General features: G+C 43.3%; 2 protein-coding genes across 2 annotated transcripts; both read right to left on the minus strand.

The window, feature by feature from the left end:
• Nucleotides 1–2,402: 2,402 nt before the first annotated feature.
• LOC121298906 (C-X-C chemokine receptor type 3-2-like) lies at nucleotides 2,403–6,212 on the minus strand. Its single transcript, XM_041226208.1, has 2 exons — nucleotides 6,139–6,212; nucleotides 2,403–5,209 (listed from the first exon to the last, which is right to left on the minus strand). The coding sequence occupies exons 1-2, from the start codon at nucleotides 6,157–6,159 to the stop codon at nucleotides 4,091–4,093; spliced, it is 1,140 nt and encodes a 379-aa protein (XP_041082142.1). The 5' UTR covers nucleotides 6,160–6,212; the 3' UTR covers nucleotides 2,403–4,090.
• Nucleotides 6,213–7,727: 1,515 nt separating this feature from the next.
• LOC121299368 (C-X-C chemokine receptor type 3-like) lies at nucleotides 7,728–9,460 on the minus strand. The gene is made up of 2 exons (XM_041227090.1): nucleotides 9,189–9,460; nucleotides 7,728–8,635 (listed from the first exon to the last, which is right to left on the minus strand). The coding sequence occupies exons 1-2, from the start codon at nucleotides 9,423–9,425 to the stop codon at nucleotides 7,943–7,945; spliced, it is 930 nt and encodes a 309-aa protein (XP_041083024.1). The 5' UTR covers nucleotides 9,426–9,460; the 3' UTR covers nucleotides 7,728–7,942.
• Between the last annotated feature and the right edge of the window lie 625 nt (nucleotides 9,461–10,085).

The raw sequence follows: 10,085 nt of genomic DNA on the forward strand, positions 1-10,085 counted from the left end.
AATTCAAGTAAAGAAAAAAAGAAATGACCCAGTTTATAAGAGAAGTCTTCTGATTCATTAAAATATACGAGAAGGATCATAACACAACCGAACACAACAGAGAACCGAACATCCTGCCTGTCTCTCTCAGTATAATGAATTATGTGTCTTTAAAATATGAGATAATGACACTGGGGGAGACTCGGGGCGTCTGGGAGTATGGGTTACCATATGACAGTTTGGTAGAATTCAGAATAAACTCATACCGCAATGCATGCTGGTACGCCTTACCTGTCTCGGGTACCTTTCACAACAGGACTGCACTTACCAGAATGCATTGGGGGTGAGCCTGAGTTGAAAAACCGGGGGTCCCAAAGCGTCCTGGTATACATGGAGTCACGTGGTAACCCTAGCTCAGGGCTTCTCAAACTCGATCCCGGGGACCCCCTGTTGCTGCTGACTGATTACTTATCTGACCCTTAATTGAACAAATAAGTTGCTTAATTAGACCTTTTTACTTATTTTCAGCTCTTGAACAGTTGCATATTTCAAGTAAGCTATATGATTTTTATAAATAACTTGAACTGCAACTGTTTAAGAGCTGAAAACAAGTAAATATTAAGCAAATTATCTGTTCAATTAAGGGTCTGGTTCAGTAATTGAGAGCAGGGTTGGAATGATAATCAGCAGCCACAGGGGGTCTCCAGGACCGAGTTTGAGAAGCCCCGAGCTAGCTGTTTGTCTTTCGGTGTATGTTGATCTTGTAAAGGTCAGCTTTCTGTTAGACTTATATGACTTCAAATTGAACTGCCAGCAAATCGTTTTGAAGAAAAACACACACAAACACACACACTCACGCTACAGGGTCTTCTGGTTTCCGTTTCAACCAAGCTCTGTTACTTAATTACACCAATTACTGGCTTAATTAGTAAAGATTAAGACGTGTTCCAGATCTTTAGCTATTGATGCTGTAAAGACACATAGAAAAGGTGCAGGATCAGGGCTCTCCAGGACCAGGCTGGAGAGATTTCTACGCTAGAAGTTTAGTTCGGAGCTTGTATTAAGGTTATAAAACGAACTTAACCCAATCCAGAACAATAAAAAAAAAATGATTAAAAAAAAAAAAAAAAACTCAGTATGAAACAAATCTGCACTAGTTACAGTGGACAGTTATCTATCATTGTCTTCCTATGATGTAATAGTTCTCGCTGAAGGTGTGGATTTAGATCTGGATCCGACAGTAGGTTTGTGTTATAAGATTGCGTGCATGCTATTTAGAAATGTAATGAAAACCCTCCCTGTTTTCGATTTTTATCACAGCGGGGAAACAGATGGTGAAATAAACTATGGAGCGTGGGTGAGCGGGGAACTGTGGGCAGATGGAAAGGAGAGAGACGCTCAGACACCCACCCCAAACTAAACTGACATTTCAGACCAACCAAACTCAGCTGGTAAAGACAGTGAGCAATCAGCCAACAGCAGCTACTAATCCATTCATTATGAGCAAGGGTCTCCAAAGCCAGCTCTCCCACTTCTGTTCCAGACCGGGTTCTAAATTCTTTATCCGAATCAATTAAACCTCCATCCAGACCCTCAGGTCGGTCCTGATCTCACTGCGCCTGACCCGGAGTGCAATTACCGCCCCCTAGCAGCCAAAAGCAGGCGGAAACAAACGATTGTTTTTAAAAAATATATGCAGTGTTTTAAAGAGATGAAAAGATACTGATAAGACCATGTCGATGTTTTATTCATGTTTTTTACAAACACGAAAGTGCAAGGAGCGTATATCGGGTTTATGTCTTTGTATGTGATTACGTCACCTACCATCCCTGCAGCTGCCTTCCCAGTGCACGCCACACTTATATAAGAACATAAGAACATAAGAAAGTTTACAAACGAGAGGAGGCCATTCGGCCCATCTTGCTCGTTTGGTTGCTAGTAGCTTATTGATCCCAAAATCTCATCAAGCAGCTTCTTGAAGGATCCCAGGGTGTCAGCTTCAACAACATTACTGGGGAGTTGATTCCAGACCCTCACAATTCTCTGGGTAAAAAAGTGTCTCCTATTTTCTGTTCTGAACGCCCCTTTGTCTAAACTCCATTTGTGACCCCTGGTCCTGGTGTAAGCACACATGCATTTACACTTCCTTACAACGTTAATATGCAAGTTACACTGCACTTCATGTTTAAATATTTTTGCATGAGGTATGCAAGTACACAATTGTTTCAGAAAAGTGTTAGGGTTAGGATTAGGGTTTATGCAGAAAGATGCTAGCACTAAGTCCATTGTAACTGTGCAAACTAGCATTGCAATGGTGTAAGCACACATGCATTTACTGTAAACGAGGAATCAGAAAGTTTTACCGAATGCTGTGTGATGTTAAACAGTTAATAAATCAAATATTCCAACAGCCTACATGGGTATGAATTTAAGTCATCAAAACAGTCTTTATTTGTAAATAGCGACCACTGCCAAACAACAACAACAAAAAAAAAAGATCATTTCGCTGGATTTTAAAAATGTATTTCCATAAGCATTTATAGTTTCAAGTAAATTCCGTCCTTTAATGATTCAGTGATTGTATTCAGGTAGATAATATATTTCAGTCGTGTAACTTCACCTGCTAGATAGATCTGACACGTTTTGGGAAAAAAAAACAACTCAAAATACAGCAGATACAGCTCGATAAAACACCACAACTGGTGCACATTAAGCTAATGACAGTGCTTAGCTTTAATACGTTTTATTTTTACAAATTCAGCCCTAACTATGCCAACACCTAAAACCGAGGTCCTATTGGAAGAGACTCTGCAGCAGCAGCAGCGGTTGTTAATGATGCAGAGCTCACCCTCCTGGTCTCTGGAAGTCTCTTTGGATAAAAGCGTCCGCTGAATGACGAGTTAATACATTTACATTTAGTAAAGACGTCAATCAATCGAAATAGATTAAGTTTCTCACTGATGTAGAACACAAACACGTCTCCAAAATAACAAATAACATTTAAACAATGGTCTCTTTGTTAGTGATGAACGATGAAGCAAGACCATATAAACTGTATTATAGAAACTAAAAAAAAGGGATGCTTTTTTTTAAATATATATATATATTTTTAACGGTGCCGCAACAGAAAATGTTTATTTCAACATCTCACTTCTCCATTATGGGTTTCTTTGGCATCAAAGCTGAAATTTGGTTTTGGACGCAGTAAGCAGGCTTTCTTAAAGGGTAAACGCCTTTAGGCTAATTGTTATTTTTGCCTTTTCATAACTTTTTAATGTCTCAAAAAAAAAAAAAAAAAAAAAAAAATAACTATGATGACCCTGTGCAAGTATCTTAATTAATGCGAGTCACGCTCTTAGGAAATAGAAAATCATTGGAAATTGATTTGCAGAATTGCGTGCTTTTTAAATCCGAAAGAGAAGGCGGCTATGGTCGGGTTTGAAAATAGCTACATAACAGAAAGGGAGAAATCCATTAGGTTAGCAACTCCATTTGTGACAGCGTTTTCACAGCCTCCAATCAGACTTAACCTTTGAAAAATCCAGTGGAGGGGCATTATCTAACCCGAAAATCAGAGCCCCGTAGTTACCTATACATGGATCCTCAAACGCCTGATTGCTTAATCCTACAGCAGTGTACACATATGCTTGAGCACCCATTGCTTCTGTAGTTTTGATTTGCTGTGCGTGTGAAATCAAACCGCTGGAATTGAAAATCGGGGGACATTGTGCAAACAGGCAAATTAGTGATTAATTTAACTGATGACTTCAATAGGCAACACATGCAATTCGTTTAAAACAGTAAGAGAAAAGGAACATGGACCTTCGAATGATAAGAAGAATGATACTTTATAGAAGTTGTTTTGGATGCCTAATTAATTAAAGCGCAAAGTGAGCTAACATTCTCACACAAGAGAGCCTATTGTTTCTATATAGCTGATTACTGAGTGGAAATTGAAATTCTCACACCCTGAGGTTTTCATGCAGGTGGGTATATAAAGGAGATCAATAACGAATCTTGAGGCGTTCTGATACGTTTGCACACAGCTGTATGTTGGCCTATGGTCAAGTAGACAGATACAATGGTATAGAAGTCGTTGGGCCACCAGGCTTCAGAACATCACAGAGTAAGCAGTGGTGGAAGTCTCGCTGTCTGAACTGAAGTTTCTTGACCTGGTATTTTTCCTGGATCTCTGCAGCCTGCTGCAGCTGCTTCTGCTCTTGTTCCTGGGGTTGAACCTTTGGCCACGGCGACACAGTTCCTCTAAGCTCTTAAACAACAAAGCCAGCTCCTTCCTGAACTTCACGCCCACGAACGCGTACAGCAGCGGGTTGAGGCAGCAGTGCGCCAGCCCCAAGCTCTGGGTCACCAAGATCCCAACATCCAAGGCCTTCTCCAGGGCGCACCCTCGCCAAATCGCCTCCACCCTCACCAAGCCTTCGACCAATTGTAAAGCGTTGTAGGGCGCCCAGCAGAGAATGAAGGCCACCACAATGGAGACGATCACCTTTAGGGATTTCTGCTTCTGCAAACGGGGGGTGTGGCACAGAGACCGGAATATCATGATGTAACAATAGAGCATGACCAATAGCGGCAGAGCAAAGCCTAGGACGAGATTCAGCATGTGCAGAACCGTCTTCCAGCGGTCGGCGTTCTTGGAGTCAAAGTCATTCATGCAGACGCTGGCCCCGCCCAGCTGCTTGAGATTCAGGACCCCGTGGAAGTAGAAATCGACCACGGATAGGCCCGAGCAGACCACCCAGATGGTGGCGCAGGCCACGTGGGCGTAGCACGAGTTCTGTCTCCAGGAGAGCTGGACCGCGTGGACGATGGCCAAGTAGCGATCGAAACTGATGCAGGCCAGGAGGAGAACGGTGGTGAATAAATTGACGGAGAAGACCCAGCCGGTGATTTTGCACGCCACGGTCCCAAAGACCCAGCCACTGGCGTACTGGACAGCGTAGAAAGGCAGGGTGAGGACCAGCAGGAGGTCGGCCACGGCGAGGTGAACCAGGAAGGTGTCCGTCAGGGAGAACCCGTGCCGCTTGTAGCGAGAGACCACCGCCAGCACCAGGAGGTTTCCCAGAAGCCCTAGCACGAAGATCAGGGAGCACACAGTTGGTATGAAGGACTGGTTGATTTTCCAGGTGCTGTCTAGTTTACAGGGCTCCGAGTCAGTGTAGTTTGGTTCTAGGTAGTCAGTATAGGAATCATTGTAGTTATAATAGTCCTGTGTGAAGAAATACACCAGCGATTTATATATTTACTGTAGCTACCCTTATTTTTTTGCACTGTATTTTGCACTTTTCCCATGCATTTCCCATGGTTATACTACGGTTTGCCATGTTTTTCAATACCATACCTAGCAGGTCTTTAAATGCTTCCCTATGCTTGACCAGGCTTTCACTGTGCTTTTTTACACTTTGCTGTGCTTTTACTATGGGGAACTTGTATAAGGGTTAGTTTAACATGGTTTGTTTTTATTATGCTTTACTAGACCTCTATGTGCTTTACAATGCTTCCCTGTGCTTTACCAGACCTCTCTGTGCTTTACAATGCTTCCCTACGCTTTTCCAGGCCTCTCTGTGCTTTACAATGCTTCTCTGTGCTTTACTAGACCTCTCTGTTCTTTACAATGCTTCCCTATGCTTTACCAGACCTCTCTGTGCTTTACAATGCTTCCCTGTGCTTTACCAGACCTCTCTGTGCTTTACAATGCTTTCCTGTGCTTTACCAGACCTCTCTTTGCTTTACAATGTTTCCCTGTGCTTTATTATGCTTTCACTGTGCTTCATTACTCTTTGCTTTGCTTTTACTATGAGGACACTTTCATAAGGAGAACACAAACTAAAGTCATTAGAATCTCCAGCTCTCATATCCTGGAGTTTTAATCTGCAGAACATTTTGACAAATAATAAAAATAATAAAAAAATAATAATAAAGAAAACAAAAATGCGTGGGTCATAAAAAAAAAAGGGCCCATCAAAAACTGTTTAAATGTAAAAAAGAAAACTCAGCAACTCTCTCTCTCTGTCTCTCTGTCTCTCTCTCTCTCTCTCTGACTCTTTTCCCCACAAATAAGACCCTCTCTCTTTCTATGAAAAGCTTCGTAAACTCAGTTCTTTGGCATTCGTAACAGAGCAATTAAACCAGACTCACATAGTCTTCGTTTTGTCCCATGGTTCCTGAGGGAGTGCTGTCTGGTTGAGTGAAAGCTCCTGTTTGATGCTTGATGGTTTGGGGTGAGTAAACTAAAGACATATGATTAAAGACTGAAACTGAAACTGAATTAGAGGAAGCAACCAGCTCAATAGAGACTGCCTCTTTCAAGCCGTGGTGTTTGAAACTGGTGACAGACAAACGGCTCACTGCAGTCCATGTATACACATATATGTAAAGGTATATGTGTATTTTGTTAAATGATAGTAGAGCATCGTTATTCACAGCATATTAACCTATGTGTTACCTGTGTGATGTGGTTCTAACTGTGGTATTCTAACTTATTCCCAGCAGACTACCCTTATAAAAGATTACCCAGGTCAGTTTTGCATGGTCTGTGCTTTACAATGCTTCCCTATGCTTTACCACACCTCTCTGTGCTTTACAATGCTTCCCTGTGCTTTACCAGACCTCTCTGTGCTTTACAATGCTTCCCTGTGCTTTACCACACCTCTCTGTGCTTTACAATGCTTCCTTGTGCTTTACCAGACCTCTCTGTGCTTTACAGTGCTTCCCTATGCTTTACCAGACCTCTCTGTGCTTTACAATGCTACCCTGTGCTTTACCAGACCTATCTGTGCTTTACAATGTTTCCCTATGCTTTACCAGACGTCTCTGTGCTTTACAATGCTTCCCTATGCTTTACCACACCTCTCTGTGCTTTACAATGCTTCCCTATGCTTTACCAGACCTCTCTGTGCTTTACAATGCTTCCCTATGCTTTACCAGACCTCTCTGTGCTTTACAATGCTTCCCTATGCTTTACCAGACCTCTCTGTGCTTTACAATGCTTCCCTATGCTTTACCAGAACTCTCTGTGCTTTACCATGCTTTCACCGTGCTTGATTACACTTCGCTGTGCTTTTACTATGGGAGACTTTTATAAGGTAAGCTAGCTCTTAACTACAGAGAAGCAGTTGTGCTGCGGTCTGTGAGCATGGGGATGGAGGGGGGAGGAGTTTCAGCACTACTCACCCCATCATGAAAACAAAAAGCACTTTTTAAAAATTCTGATCAGCGCTTTCATTTCCACCCTGAGCATTGTGCAGGGGCTCGGAGACCCAGGGAACAAACTCTCGATCGACCTTGAAAAGGATGCGTCATACCCCTTGACACTGCAGAAGATTTCGATTTGAACTGTATTATCCCACGAATTCCTGAGTGTGTTTTATTGTCATAGTATCTTACTGTTTCTGCAGCTTACTCAAATGTTTTATTGTCATGACTAAATAAAGTCTGCAGTATTTTCTTTTCTTTTCTTTTTCTTTACGTTTCCTGCTGCATAAAATGAAAATGAAGGTTTATTCAAGCAGATAACAAAAACAAAACCATGTGACACAGCCAGCAATGAAGGAGCATGGGCAGACAATACAGCTGTGGACAAAAGTTTTGCACGTCACCTAGTGGGATGTCTTACTTGAGTAAAAACTCAAAAAAAGGTATAACGAATTGCTTTTTTGCTGTTTTTAAATTTTTTCACACTGTAAACACTTTTAGATTTGTACAAATGCTACTGTTATGGCTGCCGGGAGACTTTTCGCTATTCTCATTTTGTAGTTTCTTTCATTACAAGATGTTAAATAAACGATCATAAATCTAAACAAATCTTCACAACTTTGAGTTTCCGATTGATAAAACTTGCTATCCTAGTCTCCTCTTATGTCATCTAGCTATCTTATCCGAGATGAGATCTCAGAGCTGATTGCATGTAAAGATGCTTAATCCAAATTGCAACAGAGCAGTGTTAAACTGAGGTTGGGTTTACACTGGCCAAGGTGTCAGCCGTTCGGGGAAATCTTCCCTGACTGTCGCTTGGTCTGGCTTTCCTCTGGACCCAGGAGCAGATCAATTGAAAGAGTTTCTTCCGAAACTTGTCTCCAACAAAAGTGTAAAGAAAGGGGTTCAGGCAGCAGTGGAGGGCTCCCAGATTGAGGGAGAGGATTCTCGCCACGTACAGGTAGCATCTCTGATGAGCCCTGCTTTCTGGGACCCCTCCGCGCAAGAAAATATCCACCAGGATGACCACGTTGTACGGCATCCAGCACACAAAGAAGACCACCACCAGAGCCTGGATCACTTTCATGGCTTTTCTCTTCTGGAGCTCTTGGGACCGGCTCAGCTTGTACAGGATCTTGGAGTAGCAGAAGACCATGACCGCGGAGGGGAAGATGAACCTGACGATCAGCCTGAATGACAGGATCAGCTGCCAGGGAATTGTGGATTCATCAAAGCAAGAGGAGGCGTTTTTGATCTTCTTTTCCTTCAGGAAGACGAGGTCCGGGAAGCTGATGAGGATGGAGAGAGCCCACACGGTGACACAGCTGGCCCGGACCAACTTGGTCTTCCCCTGGCTGGACATCCGGACCGCACGGACGATGGACAGGTAGCGGTCCAAGCTGATGCAGCACAGAAAGAATATCCCACAGTAGAAGTTCACCTGAAAGAAGGAGGAATGGGGTAGGGCCATAGTGGCAAGACCGAAGCTCAAGATATCTCCTAGAAAATATCAGCTTGGGTTTCCTGGGGTTAGGGTTAGGGCAAGGGTTAGGGTTAGGGCTAGAGTTAGGGCAAGGGTTAGAGTTAGGGCTAGAGTTAGGGTTAGGGTTAGGGCAAGGGTTAGAGTTAGGGTTAGGGTTAGGGTTAGGGCAAGGGTTAGAGTTAGGGCTAGAGTTAGAGTTAGGGTTAGGGCTAGGGTTACGGCTAGGATTAGAGTTAGGGTTAGGGTTAGGGTTAGGGCTAGAGTTAGGGTTAGGGTTAGGGTTAGGGCAAGGGTTAGAGTTAGGGTTAGAGTTAGGGCAAGGGTTAGAGTTAGGGCAAGGGTTAGAGTTAGGGCTAGAGTTAGGGTTAGAGTTAGGGTTAGAGTTAGGGCTAGAGTTAAGGTTAGGGCTAGGGCTACGGCTAGGATTAGAATTAGGGTTAGGGTTTGGGTTAAATTGTGTTTAGGGTTAGGCTCTAACCTCCTGCTGCAATAGAGTATAATTGATACTTACCTTCAAAGTGAACCCAGCAAGCTTGCAGAGCCCGGTTCCGAAGATCCAGCCGTGGACGGCCTCGCCGGCCCAGAACGGCAGCGTGACGACCATCAGGGAGTCGGCCAGCGCCAGGTGGAGGATGAAAGTGTCCGTCACGTTCCAGGAGCGCTTTACCTGCAGCAGCACGGCTATGACCAGCCCGTTCCCTAGCAACCCCAGCATGAAGACCAGGGAGTACAGCAGAGGGTGGAACATGCCCCTGAAGGACTGTGGGAAGCACCGACTGTACGGCCAGGATTCCTTTTTAAATAGTAAAAGAAGAACATGCTTTTTTGAGGATTTTAGAGTTAGGGCTATGGGTTGGAGTTAGGGCTATGGGTTGGAGTTTGGGCTATGGGTTGGGGTTGGGGTTAGGGTCAGGGTTCGGGCTATGTGTTAGGGTTAGGGTTAGGGTTAGGGCTATGGGTTAGAGTTAGTATAGGGTTGGGTTAGAGTTAGAGTTTGGGCAATGTTTCTAACATTGAACCCATCAAACATAGCTATTCCAGGCACTATGGTCACACCTTATTTTAAGGGACAGCAATTAGAGTATTATTTCAAAAATACCTTACTAATACCTTATATCAGTGATTCTTATTAACAAACTGCACTATGTGTGTGTGTGTGTTTGTGTATATATACACATAAGAGCTTTGCATCTCTACTTAATGAAAAACTGAGATTTGCATCGTAACAGAAAATAAATAAGTCACAGATGCTTCAATGCTGTGGTAGTCTTGACAGTAAAACACTGTACTGTCAAGTCATTTTAATTCAAAGGCCAGTACACGTAACACTGCATGGCAGTTAAACTGGGCACCTTCACGAGATGATCGCTTCTCAAGTACACTGCAGTAAAATAGGACTCTGCAGCCT

The sequence above is a fragment of the Polyodon spathula genome, chromosome 24 (assembly GCF_017654505.1).
Source record: "Polyodon spathula isolate WHYD16114869_AA chromosome 24, ASM1765450v1, whole genome shotgun sequence".
NCBI lineage: Eukaryota > Metazoa > Chordata > Actinopteri > Acipenseriformes > Polyodontidae > Polyodon > Polyodon spathula.